Source organism: Eurypyga helias, unplaced genomic scaffold, assembly GCF_000690775.1.
Source record: "Eurypyga helias isolate BGI_N326 unplaced genomic scaffold, ASM69077v1 scaffold11805, whole genome shotgun sequence".
NCBI lineage: Eukaryota > Metazoa > Chordata > Aves > Eurypygiformes > Eurypygidae > Eurypyga > Eurypyga helias.
This window is the reverse complement of record NW_010250821.1, coordinates 5579-25607: the sequence shown is the minus strand read 5'-3', so window position 1 is coordinate 25607 and position 20029 is coordinate 5579. Positions and strand designations below refer to the sequence as shown.

General features: G+C 45.5%; 2 protein-coding genes across 2 annotated transcripts in view; one reads left to right on the top strand and one right to left on the bottom strand.

Annotated features, from left to right (window-relative positions):
• PUS10 (pseudouridylate synthase 10) overlaps nt 1–8515 on the top strand; it is a 30730-nt gene extending 22215 nt beyond the window's left edge. Inside the window, 8 exon segments of the mRNA XM_010151800.1 lie at nt 1230–1355; nt 3055–3111; nt 4055–4131; nt 4224–4279; nt 4405–4522; nt 5918–6060; nt 6725–6824; nt 8477–8515. Of these exon segments, the coding sequence (XP_010150102.1) occupies nt 1230–1355; nt 3055–3111; nt 4055–4131; nt 4224–4279; nt 4405–4522; nt 5918–6060; nt 6725–6824; nt 8477–8515 (716 nt within the window).
• Nucleotides 8516–13296: 4781 nt separating this feature from the next.
• REL (v-rel avian reticuloendotheliosis viral oncogene homolog) lies at nt 13297–19745 on the bottom strand (the record flags this gene model as incomplete). The annotated part of the gene is made up of 6 exons (XM_010151801.1): nt 13297–14084; nt 14722–14796; nt 14906–14974; nt 15339–15551; nt 15867–15971; nt 19605–19745. Coding segments are annotated over 6 exons (1391 nt in total), but the record flags the coding sequence as incomplete, so codon positions are not given.
• Between the last annotated feature and the right edge of the window lie 284 nt (nt 19746–20029).

The following is a 20029-nucleotide window of genomic DNA, read 5'->3' as shown; positions in this document are numbered from 1 at the left end:
CTCAAACTGAGAAACATAATCTTTTTTTTTTTTAACCCACTGTTGTTCAGATCAAAAGCTAAAAGTATTAGCATGGGGAGTTGAGAGGAAGAACAAAAGTATCATTTTCCTTTTTCCATTTTATGGCAAGAGAATTCAGCAGTGTGAAGCGGAGTTCTGAATGATTAGTCATAGTACTTTCATTATTTGCCCCAGTGAAACAGTATTAGTCAGTTCACCCATTTGTTTGTGTGGGGTTTTCTGCAGATCAAAATGCAAGAAGGAAACATTGTTAGAAATAGGAAAATATGATACTGAAAACCAAAGAAATTGAGGTGAGAGAGGCACAGTGTAATATGCATAGCTACTTTCAACTCCTTTTTTATTTTCTATAGGCAGGGTTCAGACTGAAACCCGTTTGCGCAGGGGGGTTACTCATTGTTCCTGATGAACGCGTTCCTTGTGTGGTGCATATTTTCACTTCTTATAAAACCCATCCATAAGAAAGCTCCTCTCGGTCACCCGCGTTAGACCTGGCCTGCGGTGACAGCAGTCGTGTCACGGGAGAGGGCATGCCAGTGTGACATAACACGAGACCGTGACTGGACTCGGTCGGAGGATGGCCATCTCTTTACATGGCAACTCGTCAAGGTTCTTCAATTTTGTACTGGTTTATTCTTCAGACATTCTTCTCCCATGGTTTTCCTTGTAATTTTAGTTTGGGTTTCTTATGTTAAACGTTTGGACTACAGCAGAACTTGGGTTGACGCCTGCACTACTTGATACTAGGGGGTGTGGGAACTTCTTGGGACATACATTGGTGGACAAGCCTATGTGTAGCACTAGTTTGGTAAATGGAATGCTGGTTAAAGACCATGGTCTCATTCAAAAAAATCATTTTTCCATTTGGAATTGACTCAGCCTAGGCAATTGAACCTCTGGGGCTTCATTCCCAGTCGTGTCAGGCTACATACAGATTTGTTCCTGTGGCTACACCCGGAGGCATGGCTGTAGCAACAGGCGCACCACGTTTGCCTTTCAGACGGCCGTCTCGGATACTGGAACCCTCGTAGGTGCAGCAGCACGCGTTTCGTCCTGTTGCCCCAACGCTCTTGCCATAAAACAAGTTTAAGCCTGTAAATTTATTTTCACAAGCCTCCCTTGAAAGTGAAATGTGTTGTGCTGTGAAATACTGGAGCTTTTGTCCATTGTTTTAGAATTATTACAGGTAACGTAGTTGTTTTTTACAGGAAGATACAATAAATATTCAAGGAATTTACCTCAGACTCCCTGGATTATTGATGGGGAGCGGAAGCTGGAATCTTCAGTGGAAGAACTGATTTCGGAGCATCTAATGAAAGAATTCAAAGCAGATAGTAAGTGGTAATATCTTTTAGCATATTTAGTTTTCATCATTGCGAGATTGTTTTTTCTTAGTAGGTACTCACTTAAGACAGAGAGTAATGGACAAAACTATGTTTCTTTATCTCACCCTTATCCTTTTAAGTCAAAGCTTGTAAACTTTTCTTAGCCATGATCTGTGAGTAATTAGATGATTGCTTTATTTTATGCACTGTCTTTTATCCTTCTAAAATATCTCCTCAGTTGATCTGGTGATGCAAATATTACGGTTTTATGTGGCAGTATTTTTGCCTAGCTATACTTAATGGTTGGTGATTCATAAAATGACTTGTAACGAGAAGTTTTTTGCCATCAGCGTTCCGCAGTATCTGCCTAGCCTTTGACCCCCTCGTGTTTCTTACTTTGATTTAGTTTATTTTCTTCAGTGCATAGAGTTCCACAAGCTAAATGCTTACCCAGGGATATCCAGATGAAATAATGACTGCCCACCATTTGTCATCTACCGGACATGGAATTAGAGACACAAAAGGCCCAAGGAAGAAAAATCACATTACATATTAGTTTGGAAAAAACAGCTACTTTTCCCTCCTCCCCATGGATATGTTAGTCTGAACACTAGGAAGATCCTCAAACCAGGTCTGTAGGCCAGGTACTATATGACACCTGGTTTCAGGTTGCAGAATTCCACAGCTGGATGTCAGAGGTGCATGTGCAGTAATGTTGAGAGGAGGTATTAAACAAACAGAAAGACCATTGCCAGTAGGTGAAGGGAAGTGATCCTTCTCCTTTTCTCAGCACTGGGGAGGCACATCTGTAGTCCTGGGTCCAGTTCTGGGCTCCCCAGCACAAGGAAGACGTGGACGTACCAGAACGATTCCAGAAAGGGGCTGTGAATGTGATTAAGGGTTATTCCCCACTGAGAAAATTCTGATAATGTGACCAAAATTAGCCTTTGTGACCATGGAAGATGGTTCTGTAGTTGCCGTAACATGACCAGAGAAATGAGAGAGAATAAAAACCGAGGAAACCTGTATGTTCCCCGTGGAGGAAAATGTGCGAAACCATCAGTTTTTCAGAGACCCTTTGGAATAGAGCTGCACAGTTCCCTCTAGTGCAGGGTTTGGTCCCCCATTCCTCCTTCAGGCAAACCTTAAAGATTGAAGGGGTGTGATGGAGGAAACTAAATAACCAACAGTTCATTTTTGTAGCTTGAAAGATGAAAAAACCCCAAATACACATAGGTTACTTTTCGGTTTGGACTTGAACTTTCTCCCTCTTGCCCAGGTGTGCGTGTGACTAGCAGAAATTTCTCTGAAATGTTTGTAAACCGCGGGGTGTATTTCAGTTGTGTTTTGGAGCAGGACAGCTCCGTTTTGTTTTACTGACAGACTTGAATTAGGTGGGTAAGAAATGAACAAAAACAGTTAGTAAGTGGAAACCCTTTAGGATCGTACTGCTTCTTTTCGGGCATTTTTAGGGTTATAGCGGTCTCGTTCAGGCCAAGGAAGTAGGAGTGCTCTTCGAGGAACTTGTGAACCTCATGCAATAAACAGTAACTCACCCAGATTTGTTTAAATACAGTGCAGGCTTCATGTTATAAAGCTGGCTCTTCGAAGTTTATTTGCAAACAAGTTTAGAAAGAAAAGATTTCACCTTTTAAAATCTGTGGAGTGTATTAAGAATGTAAAATAAAATCTCACCTCCCTGTTACAGGCTTTAATTTTTCTTCCTCTGGAAGAGAAGACGTGGATGTAAGAACACTAGGCAATGGTAAGGCTTGGCAGATCCCTTGTGAAACATGAAAACAAACGGAACGGTTAGCTGAAGCTGCCCTGATAGATCTTGCTGCATGCATAGTGCACAGGTGTGCGACCAGGCACGCTTTGAAACTTTGCCTCGGAAATATTGCAGTGATATTTATGTATTTATTCCCAAAGACCGAACAGTTCCATAAAAGCAGCTGAAAGAGGAGCCCTTTTTGAGTGCCCTTGGCTGCCCAGATGCGTGGAACTGCATAGCTTGTTAGGAGTATTTTATTTTATTTTATCCACTTCCTATTTTTAAGCCATTTATGTCGGACTGATTCCTGTCTCCTTTTCTGGTGGGTCCTTCTACTTTGCCTCACTGTCACTGGGGAGAGGGGAAGCCTTATTTTCTTTCTGAACTCGGGTCCTTTAGGAAGGTCAGTTGCTTTCCAATATGCTGAAGCTACTATAGCCGAAGGAGGAGGGGAAGGAAAAAGTAAGAATGCACAATGATGTATTCCAGTTGCTGTCTGATTTGTAGTGTAGTTCTTGGCATTGCTTGTACTGGGGATCATCCCTGGCCCTGAGCACAAGAAGTGCAGCTATTGCAACAGATGTTTAGCTGAGGGAGCGGGATTTAACATCATCTTGCACCTGGGCATTGCTGTAGGTGACAGAAAATAAGCTAATTAACTTTTTTCCTTATTTTATTTTTTAATTAGCACAGACTTGTACAAGATGTCTACTGGGAAGTCGTAATTTGCACTTATTGCTGATACTGGGGTTTAGTAGCCAAAAAAAGTCCCTCGTTTCCTTCCTTCCATCTGATGCTACATCCCTAAACCCGCGAGTCCTGTCCCTGTTTGCATAACAGCAGACGATCTTCACACCTTCCCACTTACTGCGTAAATTCAAACGTTCATTTAGAACAACGTGTTTTTATGTTTTATGACTCTGCATGTCGCCAGGAAGGCCCTTTGCAATTGAGCTCGTGAACCCGCGTAGAATACGTTTTACCGCTGAGGAAATGAAGGGGCTTCAGCAGGTAAATCATTTGCACCTCATGGAACTCATAAAGCATGTATTTCTTCTCTAACTGAGCAGTTTTGCTAACTGAATCTTTTTTAAATATTGCAGACAATTAATAACTCTTCAAACAAAATACGGGTTCGAGATTTACAGCTTGTCACCAGGTCAGTATTTATCATGGCTGGCGAGGGATTTCAGAGCGATGCTTTGGGAGGTTTGCGAGCATTCTTCCTCACAGCGTTGTATGATTACGCTTATGTTGTGGGAGTAATTAATTTCTTTTGTGTAGAGAGGCAATTGGTCGTATGAAGGAGGGTGAAGAGGAAAAGACAAAGACCTATAGTGCCGTAATATGGACAGAGGAAGCAATACAGAAAGAAGATATTGCATTTCTAGATGATATCAAGGTATCTGTAGCTCGTTTTGCTAAGTGATATCGTACCTGTCCTGCTGCCTAAGGGAGAGTTTATATACATGCAGCCTCTTTCTCTGTGGGGTGGGGTTTTTTTGATCAGGGTTCCCCTTGCTACATGGGCTTCCGTACCTCTCTTCCCCCTTGTCCCCCTTCCTTACTCCACCATTGTCATGCTAGTAACATAACTGGCTGTTAGCCAATACCACGGATTTCTGTGTAACGTCAGCCTTCCAGGAGACCAAATAATACAAACTAGTGAATGGGAGAGGAGGAAATCCGGCACCCGCACCCCTTTCTTTACCTTAGGTAGTGTTTTGCATAGTGGAAGGAGCGGAGAAGGTCTTCATTCTGCAAGCTCTGAAGCTGTTTCTTCCTGATATCAGGAAGAAATTCTTCCCAGAGAGGGTGGTGAGGCACTGGGACAGGTTGCCCAGAGAAGCTGTGGATGCCCCATCCCTGGAAGTGTCCAAGGCCAGGCTGGATGAGGCTTGGAGCAACCTGGTCTAGTGGAAGGTGTCCCTGCCCACGGCAGGGGGGTTGGAACTGGATGGGCTTTAAGGTTCCTTCCAACCCTAACCAGTCTGTGATTCTATGTTTTCCAGAGCTGCAGCAATTAGGGGTTTGAAAGGTCTGCGGAGCGCAACGCCAACGGGCCTTACGGAATGCTCGATGTAACAAGCACGCTGTGTTCACGAGAACTTTCTCCAGGCGTTGGGCAGGGAGATAGTGCTGATGGAGCAGGGTGTTCGGTTTTTGCTGTGTTGCACTGTTTCCTGTGGGCCTTGGCCATGAACTCATTCTCGAAGCGAGGGCTTGAGCCATTGTCGTGCAGGGAGATGACTCTTGCGAGGCCTTTTTTTTTTTTTTTAGCATGCCCACTCACTTCCTGAAAAGTTGCCTTTTAACCTGTTGCATCTCATTTGGGAAAGGGGGTGGGGAATGAACTTTTTAAGACTGTTACGAGATCTAATCTCTCTTTGGGGTTTTTTTTCCTCACTTTTATTTCTAGGGGGTTGGCGGTAGTTTAGACAAAGCATTTTGTGGGTGGGATTCTTTGCTTTTTTTGATTGCCCTGAGGCTCTCAGTTTGCTTCTAAATCCTGGAGTCATTCCAGCAAAGGGCTATGGAGATTTCAAGGTTATTCCTCTGAATTTGTGGTTCCATCAGTTTGTGTTCCTATGACGCCTCCTCATTCAGCCTTTGAGATGGCTGTCCTTTCTTCCTTTGATAAACATGGAAAAAATTAGTCTCTCTTCAAGACGATTACTCAACTGCCATAATACAGTATAAAAAAGATGTGATTGGTTAAAACCGCATATGACACTTACAATCTGTGCTGTATGTTGCACATTTCCTTCCTCGTTTATTTTGTTACCTGTTGGGACAGGAATTAAAACTTGACCAGAAGACACCTCTCCGGGTTCTTCACAGGAGGCCTCTAGCTGTGAGGTGTCGGATCATTCACACCATGAAATCTGAGTACATAGACGAGCATCATTTTCGCCTGCATCTGAAGACTCAAGCGGGAACGTATCCTTCGGTGCTGTTACGCAACGCATTTACAAAGCAGCTTGCTGATGAGCGTGATTCGGGTAATGGGAAGTTTCCTGCCTTTATCACTGCCGGTGTTTCTAAATCCCTGCTCTTCTGCGGTCCTATGCTGCTGCCTCATGTTTGCTTTCGTGTCAGAATTTCACATTCAGGCTTTCATGCAAAAATGCTGCCTATGTGTGTGTATTTTTGTGATGACCACTGTCACAGTGTCAAAGTGTGTGATAGCTTTAAAAATGTCCTGGTTAAAGATACACTTAAGCTTTTTTTTAATTTAACTAAAAACTTTTTCCCTTAGAAAATAAGCTTTTCCGCACTGTTTAATGCGTTGCAAAGCACACTGTAGATTGCTGCTGCTTAGGGGTTGACAGTCTTATCGTGAAGTCACCACTCACTTTGGAATAAAACAGAAAATACAGGTCAATAGTGCGGGTTTTGGCATCGGAGTCAGGGGCCAGCAATTGGGAAGCCTTTTAAAGATGGGTATGGGCTTAACAGGACCTTCCCTGCAAGTTGGCTTAGGAGTAGAGAGGGACACTTCTTTGCTTTGAGTGTTTTTCACCATACTCTTTTTGGGGTTTTTTTTCCCCCCCTTTTGATTTCTTTGTGGTAAAATACACATTTCCTTAGCCAGCATTTCTAGCTACATTAAAGAATTTGTGCATGGAGACTTTGGAAGAACAAAGCCCAACATTGGCTCCCTACTGAACAGAACGGCTGACATCCTGGAGTTGGATGTAGAAGTAAGTTGTTTGCTCTTTTATTTTTCCGGGAAATTAGGAACGTAGTTGCATTTGTGAGACGGTTTCGGGTGAATTGTTCTAACCGAATCAAGATTCCTTACCACGGTTTATAGAAAAAATGATGTTAATGCAAAACTGCTGGTTTGTACCACGCTGGCACATGTGACAGGCTTCCTCTGCTGAATTCAGGCTGGGGAGGGATGGGGGCACATGCCGTGAATTGATGACATGGGCACCCACTGGAATAGAGCTTAGCAATGTGCCACGTCTCCTCTGTTCAGAACTGGGTCGGATGAAAAACAGGAGATGCTCGACTTCCTCTTTCGGTGCTGGTTCAAACACAGCGAGAAATTGCATCTGTTCACTTGTGGAGTCAGATGAAAAAAACTAATTTTCTTTTTGGTTAAAAGAATGTAGGTAGAGATGGGGATTGAATATGGTAACCTCGTGGTTTGGCAAGGTTTATTTAAAACAGGGGTTTTTGTGTCAAGTAGCCAGCAATCAGCATGCCTGTTCTCATGTATTTCTGGAAAACCTGCCACGCGTTACCTTTTGCAGAACAGCTTTGCAGTTTTTTGTGTAACTTTTGTAGGATTAGAGAGAAAGAGAGCTTGCAGAGGGCACCTCAGTTACCTCTGGACGCCTGACTCGGGCACATCGGCATCGCTCTTGCATGGATAGGTGCTGCTACAGTTACTGGGCACAACTGTGAGAAGTGCCTAGGGACTTGAAAATCATCAGTCCTCTTGCTAATAATGCATTTTAGCTCAGCCTAAGAGCCTAATCCTTTGATGAAGGTGTAGATTAGGCCAGGAGTATGCATGATTAAGGTAGGCACTCTCGAAGCCACGGTGCTTAACGTGCTGTGATCCCTGCGTTGTGATCGCCGAGGGTGATACCGCGGTCGCGTGGGGTGTGCTGCTTTGGGAAGAGGGTGAGCAACGGGCTTGTGCCCAAAGGGAATTGGAGATGTGCCCTCAGGGATGCCAGGGAAGAAAGACAATCCAGGCTGTAGTAATTAGAACATTCACTTCCTATAAAGCTTCAGTCATCCCTTTTGACTAACAGTCAGGATGACAGTTAACGATGTTGCCTAGATAATTCTTGGGCATAATGCTTGACAGCTTATTCTTTTCATCTAGTTTTCCTTGATCAGGAGCCGGATTTGGGGACAGGTGATAGTTTTCTACCTAAGCCTTGCCTGCACTACCCAATACTGGAATATTTCTGTGCCATCAGTCAGCAAGTTGTCGGTTTTCACATCGTAACGGCTCATCTGCAGGATGGGTGGAAGATGGAGGTGGTTCCTGGTTTTAATTAATAGTTCTGGACACTTTGCAAATGCAGCCCAAGATCAAACGATGCTGGGAAGTTATAGCACAAGGAGTTGTGAATCTGTTTTATAAAGAAAGCCCAGCTCCCAGAGAGCTCTGCAGACACACATGGAGCCGACTAGGACGAGGGGGCTGTTTCATGCCACCGTGTCCTGCCCGTCTTGTCCCGTGTCTCGTCTCTTAGTGTCCTTTATTTACTGTTTCTTTCCACTATTAGCCTATAGCTGACAAGCCCAGAGCTCCAATACCCACTCTCTTTATGTACGTACAATATCAAGTCTGCTGATTTTGCCTTCTTTTCCCCCTCTGCTCTCCTAGTCTGTTGACGCTGACTGGCCTCCGAGCCTGGATAATTAACTTCTCAAGCTGGGACGAGGAAGAAGCGGCTCCCGTGTCAGCAGCTGGTTGCTGAGCAGCGTGCGGCATTACAGCCTGCTCGCAAGTTACTTCAGCTGAACACTTGGATCACGTTGATCTGCCAAAGGATATTGTTGCTTTGAATCAACTTGAAACACTCTGGAAGAGGTAGTGTTCGCTCAATCTCCAGCCTTATTTTAATCTCTTCTGCACATAAAAAGGCTCTGGTAAGCTAGTGTATTGATAGTGAGTCTTTTAAAAACCCCACAATTAAGCAAAAGATAAATGGTGTAACATTTGATGTACTGAGCAAGTACATCAAGAACGCTTTCTGCGGTAGTTTAAAATCTTTAATTAAAAATAAGGCTCCCTTGAGCCAGATTTTTTAAAGTTCTTTTTATATTGGATGCTGCAGCTTCCTTGTCTGGATGCACACAGCACTGAGTTACCTGAAACTCAGTCCTGATTTTTTCCGAGCGCTGTTGATGCGGGAAATCCCAAAAGTCAGGGAAACTGAAACCAGTAGGACAGTGCCTGGAAGGCGGCGGCGCTCCGCTCCCCGCTGACAGCTTTTTGGTCAGTGTCAGTGTGAGAGATGAATTTGTCTCCCAGACAAAGTGCTTTTCAAAGGGAAGAACAGTTTTCAGAGGAAAACGTTGCACATAAACCTAAGTTTTTCCTCACTTAAAAACATCAGTGAGGCTTCCTAAAACAACAGTTGGGGTGCTTGAGGCCTGACCAGCTCTCCGGCCTGGTTACAGTGCTCTGAGGCGTAGGATTTCCCCAGTTGAGTCACCATGTATAAAAAGACTGGGAACTCCTGGCAGTGGTGCACGACAGAAAGCTAAAGAAAAATAGGAATACCAACAAAGTGCTAGCAAGTACTGTATGTACTGGAAAATGTTGGTATTGAGAGACAAGACAAGTAAAAAGCTTCAGTTTGTAGCATGATACATTTTTGTCTAGTACCTGGCCTTGGATGGATGCCTGGAACTTTGAACGTTGCCTAGGAATTTGCCTGGAATAGGGAAGACGTGAGTTTTTCTCTTTGGTTGTGTGATTTTTAAATGTTTCATACAAAGCACCACCTACATCTTAAGGAAAAAACCTCTTTTCTAACTGTATCATGTTAATCCCTTAGGGAGATCCTTCTGCTTACCTGAAGTACAGACGAGAGTTAAACTATAGACAAGAAATCAAGGTTTGGAATTCAAGGGCTCTTCATTAATTAACATTTCAGAAATAAAGAGGGTAATATTTGCCAAGACAAACCCCTGTTTGGGGACAGGGAGGATTACTGAGTCACCTTACCTTCAATTCAGTGGTGCCAGGACCTCAGACTCGAACAGGCACATGGTAACTTTCGCTGAAGGTTCGAAAGGGCATTAATAAAAAGCTTTTCAAGGAGGTCCTAAAACCTGATCTTGAAAAATTAGTCTGAACGTTGCACACCCTGCCTGTAACGGGCTGTCAAAACTTGCCTCTCATCAATTGTTTTCCCAGTCGACTGGCAGTAGTTCAGAAGCTCCTGTTTTTCTAACCCAGAAGTAATAAGAACATGATTCAGACAGCACTATTTTGTTGTTTTGAATCTTTAAGCTGTTATGAGCAACAGATTCCAGGAGCAGTCGTCTCAGATAATCATCTGTACCCAGAAAGGAAGTGTCATGAACGATGGAAAACTTAAGAAACTGAATTCAGAAAACAAACAAAAGCGAATTTCAGTCTCACATCTATGCGAGTTCGTGAAAGTCAAAGTGAGTTAAAAGTATGATTTATAAATTCCATTTAAAAAAAAAAATGTAAACAAGCCTGCACTCTGGACATGAGAGACACGAGCTGTTCCGAGGGGGAAGCAGAGCGAAGGCGGCAGCAGCGGACAGGGCTCCTGCCGTAGGGCAAGGACCCTCGAGGTGCTCCCAGCCGCCGCTCTTTGCGCTGTACGTCATCACGGCGACCGCGTTAAGGACCAAGGTGCAGAGAAACAAGGGGATAGAGGCTACACTAGATGTGCTGAGTCCAAGCTCTTCTCCATACGACGGAGGGACATCCGTCAAAAATCCCCAAGCTGCTTATTTTTATGATAAATGTAAAGTATCCAAGTGAGGGGGGGGAAAAAAGCTGACATTGCAGGTATCTCACAATACTTAGTTTGGTGATGATGTAAAAAGATGAAAATGAGAGGCAATCCAGTTTTATAAACTTAGTTAAAATCTACAGTTTCTAATAGAAGGTAAACCTATCTATGTGATGTATCTAACCTATCTCTGTGAACTATCGTGATCTGTAATGAAGATCACAGCAATAACACGAACGTTGCACTTTGGCCTTCATCTTCTTTTAAAATACCTACCGGTGCGTACTCCAGTAGGAGCTTCTGCGAGACCGAGATCCAGCCTTGTTCACAAGGTGTGGCCGAAATGGGTATTTTTTAGCACATCATGTGGAAAATACTAAAAAAGGCGGGCTGGTGTTCCTTAGCACCATCCCTCCTTGTACTGGAAAGACACAAAAATCAAGCTGCTGCATTTCTCCCATCAGTTGGCCACCTCTAATTCCCACCCCATATGGTGTTTTGGTTTTTTTTTTTGGAATCAGCTTAGCAGAACTGGAGAAACTAGCAGTAGCACAGCTCTAGCCGAGGAAGAAAGCATCTCTCCTCTCTGCCCCCCCGACTAAAGCATCAGTTGCCCTGCCCCAAGAAACTGCTGGGTGCAGACGAACCCTCCCTGCGCTCGTCGCGTCAGGTTCTGCGGTGGCCAACGGTAACTGGGAGCAGGACGTCCTCTAAAAAGCCCCAGGATGAGCAACCCATAACCTACCTTCTCCCCTTTCCCTGGCTTTCCTGTGGTGAGGGCTGTCGTGGGTCTCAGAAGGCTGCAGAAGCTGAGTGCTTAGTATAACCAGTTTGTTTTAATTACCAAACCAACTCGTTTACAAAGGAAAACAGAACTTTGAAAATATTTAATTATACAGTAAAAACAAATTGTACTATAAAGAGCTTTCTATGAAGTGAGTAAAATGTTTACATTTAATATACTTAAAATTGAGAACTTCAAAAAAAAAAAGATAAAAGACCTGAATAAACAACACATTTCAAGCTTTCTTTGTATTTCTTTGGTCTTATTACTGAGGGCTGCGCAGGAGCGAGGAGAAGCCGCTCTGCGACGCGGGGAGCTCGTTCATGGTGTTGGGTACCCGGCGTTCGGGGAGGCAGCCCTCCCCGCTTCGCTGCACGCGCTGCCCCGAACGCAGCCAGGAGTCCCGGCTTTCCTACAAACCACGGAGGCGTTGGGCAGGGCCCTCCTGCCTCGCGTACGACTCTGTCTCAAGGGGGTTTTTTTGCCCTGGGGTTGTGTTTTTTGGGTTTTATGGAACAGAGTGCGCTTTTTTTTTATTGCTTCTTCCCATCATGCAGTTTTACGTTGCCAAACAGTAACAATTAGATTCCTAAGCCTTACCTGCCAGACAAAACAGCTGTATAACTTAAGAAATACCCATATTCCTTGCTGTGTTGCTTCTTAAAAATGAGAATAATATTAAAATAGCCAAGCCCTATAACGCAGGGTGTCTTACCCAGCCCGTTACATCCACGCGAGACGTCGCCCAACATCTCGCAACCCAGGCTAAGAAAGAGCGGGAAGCAAGTGGAAGGGAGGAAGTTTTGGCTTCTGAGAGAGCGTAGAGAGGAGTGTTTTACTTAGTCCTGACTGAAATAGCCTGAAGTTGCTCACAGAGTGCATCTGGAGGAGGCGGCGCTACGGCTGCCTCCGGGTTTGCCCCAAAGCTTTGGTGTGGGGGAAGGCAGGATCTGAGCCGCCTTTGAAGCAGTCACTTGCATAGCAGGAAACTGCCGGGATACCTGAGGAACGAGGCAGTAGATACTTCGGCTCAACATATTTCTGCCGTTATTCAAAATAACATCGCAGCTACACACACACACACACACAAAAAAACCAACTTCCAGAGAAATAACAGCGTGCTCCATTCCTAAAGCAACAGGGGTTTGTCGTTTAAAATAGTGCACTTTGGATGAAGTGCAGAGAAGTCCTTACTTTCTGTTCGTTCTTTTGTGCAGTGATTCATTTACAACAGAGCTGGACTATTTAAAAACTCAAACCTTCCGGTCTTTTAAAAATATATCTAACAATGACATAGTCATTAAAAAATTTTTAGAGTAAATTTGCTTTCAAAGCAAATGGAGTGTGGTGAAAACAGGAAAAAAAAAAAATAATCAATGCATCGTCTCGTTTTAGGAGAAGAGTATTTTATACGAAAGAGGGTGAGAAACCTAAACCTTTCAAGTAAGTTGAGTAAAACGTTAACATCCTTAGGTGAGTCTGAACTAGAGTGCCCAAGTGCAGGTTTTTTTTCCTAATTTCTGTCCTATCAAAATTTAATTTCCACAGCAAAAAAAGTTATTTGGTAAAACACTTTAGCCCTGTGAAGGATCTCAAATTTTAACCCTTCTGAAGATGCCACCTTTTACAGTCCCAAAGGTAAGGGGGACTGAGGTGTTAAGAATTCCCTTTTCCAGCAGTGTAAAAATACGTACACAAAGTACTTTTAAGGTCCAGAACCCCGAACCCTACCCCCACCTCTCTTCTTTCTGGGCACAAGACTTTGGGCTGTAATACATAACCTGAAGTTATATCACGAAACTCGCATAGTTTCTGAATATGGAATATTCTGAAAGAGAAAGCAGGGACTCCAGAAGGGGAAGTTACTCCTCTTCCCAGAGCTAGCCCTCTGAAAAGCGCTACGTACCCGCCGTCGCTGGCTCAGTGGTTATAGCTTTGTAATATGTTATCAAATTGGAAGGACTGATAGAGCTCGTCAGTGTGGACACCGTCGGTGTCGTAGTACTGGTTATCTGCAAGGCTGTTCTGATGGTTTGGGAGCGGGTTGGTGGATAGTCTTGATTCCCCTAAGACTTCTTGGTCTATAAAACCGTAAACTGCAGGGTCAGGTAAGTTAGACTGGGAATTGAAAGGCGTGCTGCCCGGGGCTGCTACGGAGGGGCAAGCTGGCGGCACCTGATGGAGCTGCTGCCTGTGGTTGCTCGCGTTTAACACGGGGTTGTACTTTTCGAAGTTTATGCTGGCGCAGTTCATGTCATCGGTCTCCATGCTGACGATGCCGGCTGTGGAGACGCTGGCGGCGTGAGCCTGGTGCGCGATGCTGCTGCTAGAAACGCTCTGCATGTCTGCGGTCGACGCTGCCGCCGCTCCCATCCCGTTCGTGCTGCCAAAATTCCGGAAGAAGCCCGAATCCTTCTCATCGGGCCAGTTCAGAGGGTTCTCGTGGAAAGCCGTGAGCGAGCCGCTGCCCGGCGCAGCGGGCGGAGGCACGTCTGCCGCAAAGCTGTTCGGCGGGTGGGCGCTGAGCAGGCTGCCGGCGGAAGAGGGAGCGCTGTACAGCTGCTGCCAGCACGAGGAGACGTCCTGCTTCCCCGGCCCGCCCTGCGCAGGCTGATGGGCAATCTGGTTGCAGACAGGGTAGATCTGACTAGCGCTGGCCAGGGTTCCTAGCCCCGGCATCATCAGGGTGGCTGAAAACATGTTCGGTTCTGTGGAAAGGAAAGACGGGGCTGCATTTTAACAGCGGTTTTTATATCGTTTTTTTAAATTACAAATGGTGAAAAGCAAAACTAGTGCTATCTTAGTAAGGTTTCACGCCCATCTGGACTGTCACACTTGCTTAACTGCTCTCCAAGGTGGACCCCAGATCCTGGACAGCAGCAAGACAGGCACCTCACCCTTCTCAGACCAATGCCGAAGGTGACGGCTGCGTTTAAGTAAAGAACTGATGGTCTTGGTTCATCCAGTCAAAAGTACCAATATCTGAAACCCTCAAGAGAATAGTAGCAATTAAAGCAAAGAGGAGAGAAGGCCAGGGACTAGGGGTATGTTTGAAGGGCTGAGTACCTGAATGCAAAAGTCCTCAGCAGTTATCTAAATGAAGGCTGAAAGCTAGTGGTGCTTAAAGGTGAAGAAGGCGTAGCCCTCTCCTGTGCCAAGGGCACGGTGCAGCATGGCTGCAGCTTTGAGGAGAATGCAGAGAAGAAAGAGGAAAGTAAGATAGATACAGAAACTACTGCTGCCATGGGAACTTCAGTGCCGCCCTGAAAAATGCCCCTCCCCACACCAACCAGGCACTATTTGTATCAAACCGCCGTGGGATTGGGACACGCGTGCAAAACACACCTTTCTTAATCAGCTTCCCTTCAGGAGTGACAGCGGGGAACGGGGCGACTTTGGGCCTCTCCGTCGCATTGGATCCTGCGAGGGAAGAAAGCGTGAGTCTACGCTGGGTGTTTGCTTTTGTATACAAGGACTCCACCTACGGGTCCCTTCACTCAAACAAGAGAAAGCCAAATATTTTCCTTACCACAGTCCTGTATGAGTTTCTGCCAAGCCAACGTCGATCTTTGCCTTTTTGCTTTGTTGCCATACGGATCTGCAGAGAAAGGAGTAGAAGGAAAACGTGTTACGTTTCTCTCCAATACGATTAGTACAGGAACTTTCTAAAACTTATACTAGTGGCCCTTAATTGTAGTAAAATAGATGTAAAGAAAAATACTTTGGCTGTGACAGCTGTAACCAAGACGTTACCAACTCGATTCTTGAGATTTTCCTTGAAAGAGGGAGCCAACTGACTACAAAGTAGATTTTTTGGGGTTTTAAAACTGACACTTTAAAGCCCAAAAAATCTACTTCGTAGTAGTGCAGTAGAATTTTTACTAGTTAAGCTGCTGTTTATTATCAACACAAGGTGTGCACCGGTAAAGGCTTTTAAGCAACTCAACTCATTGGAACCGTACCCTTTTCATCTGGTAGGTATCTGAAATCCATAGGTTCACTGACTTCCTGGTCTGAAGGTCTTCGCAGCTGCATCTTCACCGTGACGGGCTCGGTGATGTCTTTGAGGAAGGGCGGCGTTCGGAACACAATCGCAACTTGGCGGTGAACGTCAGCTTGTGAGAAGGAACCTTTGGCCTCCCAGTTGTCCAAGACAAATCTGACTTCGATATCATCTAGTCCATCAGGAACAAAAAGATGCTTGTTAAGCCGAAAACTTGCAGCAGAAAAAAAAGGGGGAAGGGGAACAAAGAAAGGAGTCCAACTCGGAATTCAGATGCAAAGTCAACGGGTGGACTTTAGAGGCACCGAGTATCTTTCAGAGGTGCTGAGAGCCCTTGAACCTGAAAGCTATTCCACCCAGCTACAAAACCTGACCACTTACACGGGAGTGTGGTGAAGGGCTTAAGTTTCCCAGCTAGAAAGTGGTAGCGTAGGCCATGTGGAACAAAGGCAGGGGGATAAAAACCAGAACAACTCTTCAAGATTACCTTTTTGAACTTTGTCACACAGCAGAAATATTTCATCTCCTCCTTTGACACTTCCACAGTTCTTGTTCACACGACAGATTCTTAGTTCTGCTGTGTTGGGAGCTCCTGGAAACACACAGGGACATGTGATGATGAAGAATCACTGTGACTTTGTCGCTTCTGAAGACGAGGTGGAGGGAGTTAAGGCATATGAAGGGAAGGCAACAGCTGGAGGAGTGCGACACCCCAAAACCCACACTGAACGAGTCACTCCATGCAGGAAATTCAGAAGCAGCGCTTGATGTTCCACGATCCTACAGCTCTCGGCCACTCATCTCCAAAGACAAGACACCAGCGCAGCTGTGCCACCTGCTCCCTGACTGTTCCCGAGTAGTCTCGAAACACTTCCCCAGACGACACAGACGTGCTCGGTACTGCTGCCCTTCAAGCTACTGCAGTCAGAGCAGTTCTTTGAGGGACTGATTACCTGCTGCCACCTCTCCCGTCACCCTCTCCAGGTGTTTGGGAACAGGTCTAGGAGTCCCAACTTCCACACCTTGATTCAGGGTAGCAGATTTCACCCCAAAACGCTCAGAATTCCACTCCAAGGTGTGGCTGTACGTAGACAGCGCTCGACGGTCGCAGCTGGAGCTGCCCTGTAGCATCGTCTGTCACGATGCAGCAACCACCACCCGAGTGTGCACACCACCTCCAGACAGGCCGATGGCTGCAGGGGGATTGTGTGGGATGGGGACAAGCACTGTCTGGCCCCGCTCAGCAGCAGCTTTCTTGCAGGGGAAGTGTGGCCAGGAGACTACTGCAAGAAAGAACAGCCCCCTCTGAGCTCTGCAGGCTATGTTACAATTTATTTAAAAGGGGGCTAGTGTCATAAAATAATGAATCAGAAATAAGAAAGAATGAACAAAAAAAAGCCCGAATGGAAGCAATGTCTCTAGAATGTCAAGTTCATCTCCCTGTACCTATATGCTGTGTTGACACTGTTAAGGACATCAGCACATACCGATTTTAAGACCTCACCTTCATTTAACATACAGAGTAACCGACGGTGCTTTTTCCGCTGCGGTCTCTGACCACATTCAGAGCTCACTGCACCCTCTTCCACCCCTCCCATCCCGACAGAAGGAAACTGCACTGCGCCATGATGTTCTCTCAACTTCTTACATCAGGGCATCGACTCCGAATGGATTTGAAACGCCTGGGACCTGGCTGGTGCCTGGCTGTGCCCCTGAAACCGATCCTCCTACTGCCCCAGGAACACGAGGCTCCACCACCATGGGCTCCCGGCACAGAGATAAAATACAAAACCAAAGATCATGGTGTCATCCTCAAAATAAAAAGAAAAGTTGTACTTTAGGCTCAGTTTGAGTCAATTCCTGCCCGATCTGACATGGGTGCAGCACAACACAGACTGCGCTCAAAACGGAGCTCCTAGTAACCTCAGGCCAGACCCCAATTACGTAGTTACTATCTACAGCTATTACTATTATTAGGAGAAGCGGGTGCTACAGCCTCATTTACTACATGACACATGCCACTTCGTTTGCTGAATGAATCAGAAACTTTGAAGGGAGGGGAAACAAAACAAAGCCAGAAACAGCACAGGATCATATGATTGACAGTGTCATGGTACATTCTTCACAGGAAAGGTAAATTAAGAATCGCAAGGAGAAGCCTAATTTTACCTTTGTTTCACTTCTGTATGTTTGAATGGCACTCTGCGTCCTTTCGACTGCTTTTTGGGAAGGTCCCCTAGGCTGGGGTTAGTTTTGTCTTTTTATTTTAAGGGAAGTTTAGAGGATAAAGGAAAGAAACACAAATGCCAGATGACATGGATGCACCACTGTTGTTAGTACCAGGCAGGAACACCCGGTTTGGCATGTCCCTGGTAATAAATCCCTAGAAAAAACAAGCTTCTCCCCCAAAATCTCACCACTTCCACCACAGGCAGCACACCATGTTCACCTTAACCACTTTTCTTGGAAGCAGCAAGCTGCTTCGCTGACTATTCCAAGAGTTTTCAGAGTGGTGAGATATGCAATTGGGAACTTCCTGCTCAAAGCCAGTCACTATTACAGAAAATGGAAAACAGAAGCTGCCTCCAATGCCGAACTTCACACGCCTGCAGTCTCTGCTGATGTGGCTGCCTCCCTGTTACGTTTATTCTCATGTATCCCCACTATCCAAAGCACATGGAGGCTACGGAGTGTTAGGAAGTGAAGAAATACCAGATTTCAAACATGCCACCCGACTTTCAGAAGAAACTCTGAACACCTTTTTGCTCCTGTTCTGGACAGTGCCGTGAAAGCTCGAGATGTAACCACCTAGGATTTCCAAGCCCACTGCACCGTAGAGTTTTATCTTTTATCTACAGTTATAACGTGACCTTACCTAGCTCTGTATGACAGAGCAGGCTGAAAAAGGCAAAACATTTTTTAAAAGAAATTCAGATCTGAAACCGCCGTTCCAGACAAGAGCAGCATAATTTTTATGATTTGTGGTTTCAGTTATGCAGTTTTATTTACACGGCTGCTACGATACATGGAGGATTTTAGATACCTATGCTCTATCAGAAGCTACCCGCACACACCCCCACACGAGAAAACCAAGCTTCCCCCACCACAGCGCTATCTGTCATTTCAGCAGCTTAGCAGAGACTGACGTCAATCAACGCAGACGAGTAATCATGATTTGGCACATTTCTAAATGGCATCTGAGGCAGAGCTGCAAATCTCGTACATCAATTTTATCGCAACCCCAAGTCCTTTAGTACTACACAAGGGTTCTCCACAGCACAGCGCGCACAGTTCCTGCTTCGAGATAATTCTACAAGAGACTCTCAAAATATCAAAACACGCCCGAGTTCAGATTCAACGTTTTCACAGCGGCTACGCCCACACCAACACAATGCTAACATCAACTTTATGAAACGCAGACCTCATTTTATTCACTAGTTTCTGCTCAAGTAATCACCTTAAATATTTAGCATGGAAATACTTTCACTGCAGAAATGCATGCCACCGCCAGAAAGTCTCTAATTATTAAAATCTCTTCTGCTATTCTTCTCCAGGCAAGAAGTCCAGCACACGTCGAGGGCTATAATCCTCAACCTCCATGACCCGCCAAAGCCCTAGGGAAGTCTGGTTTTGTGGAATGTGGAAAAGGGTGCCGAGAACGGGTGTTTCATGTACTTCTGCGCCCACCCAGAGCACAATCAAACACTCCCCAATCACCTGTCTACACACTGAAAACAGCAACCAACCAGGATAGGTGAAAGCATTCAGTGTCCCACTGGGATAAATCTCTCGAGTTCTGTTCAAGAGCCCTCACAAGGCAAAGGCAAGACTCCTCACAAGTACAGACAGGCTTTCCAGGACATCCTTGGAAAACAGATCCGTCTTAGGGCAGCCATCCATCTTGCCATTTATTTTAATTGCTTGGCACAGCAGAAGCAGGCCCCTTTCCTTGCAGTCACTGCTGTGCCATGTGGGCCAAGAAAGCATTTGTGCTGAGTCCATGGACACAACAGACAATTCCTACTCTGAGGGGCCAATGCTTCACCCTGGGATCATCTTTGGAGTTAGTGCTCACTAACGTGCTGTGTGTTAGGTACGCATCGAGCAGTCTCAAGCCACAGAAGTGACCCAGAGGACTGGCACAGACCTCAGAAACCAGCCCAGCATTCTTCATCCCAAGCAAAAGAGAAGAAAAAAGGAAAAACACCTTTCAGTTGGTACTTACTGTTGTCATAGATTGGGTTGGAAATCAAAGGAGGAAGAGCTAACGTGTAGTTGCCGTGTTCGTCAGGGAGGAAAGCTTGGAAGCAGAGGCGCACGACGTTGAGATCATACTCATCGATGTTGTGCAGCTGTTCTTCAGGCACTGAACAGCAGGGAGAGAGACAAGACTGAGGATTAGTCATCAAAACCAGCAGCAACTCTTTAACAAACTAGGGATGAACCTCCACCGGCAAGAGATGGCCTTGCCAAGGCAGACGGAACGTGCCCACAGTCCCCGCCAGCTTTACAGGGGCTGCACAAACAAATTCCTTCCACACACCAACTGGTACAAAAGCCTGTAACGCTTTCCCTTCCTCAAATACTGTAAAACTGTCCTAGTTTTCCAGCTGGTTCTTGCATCTGGCTTCCCCACCTTGCTTCCCAGAC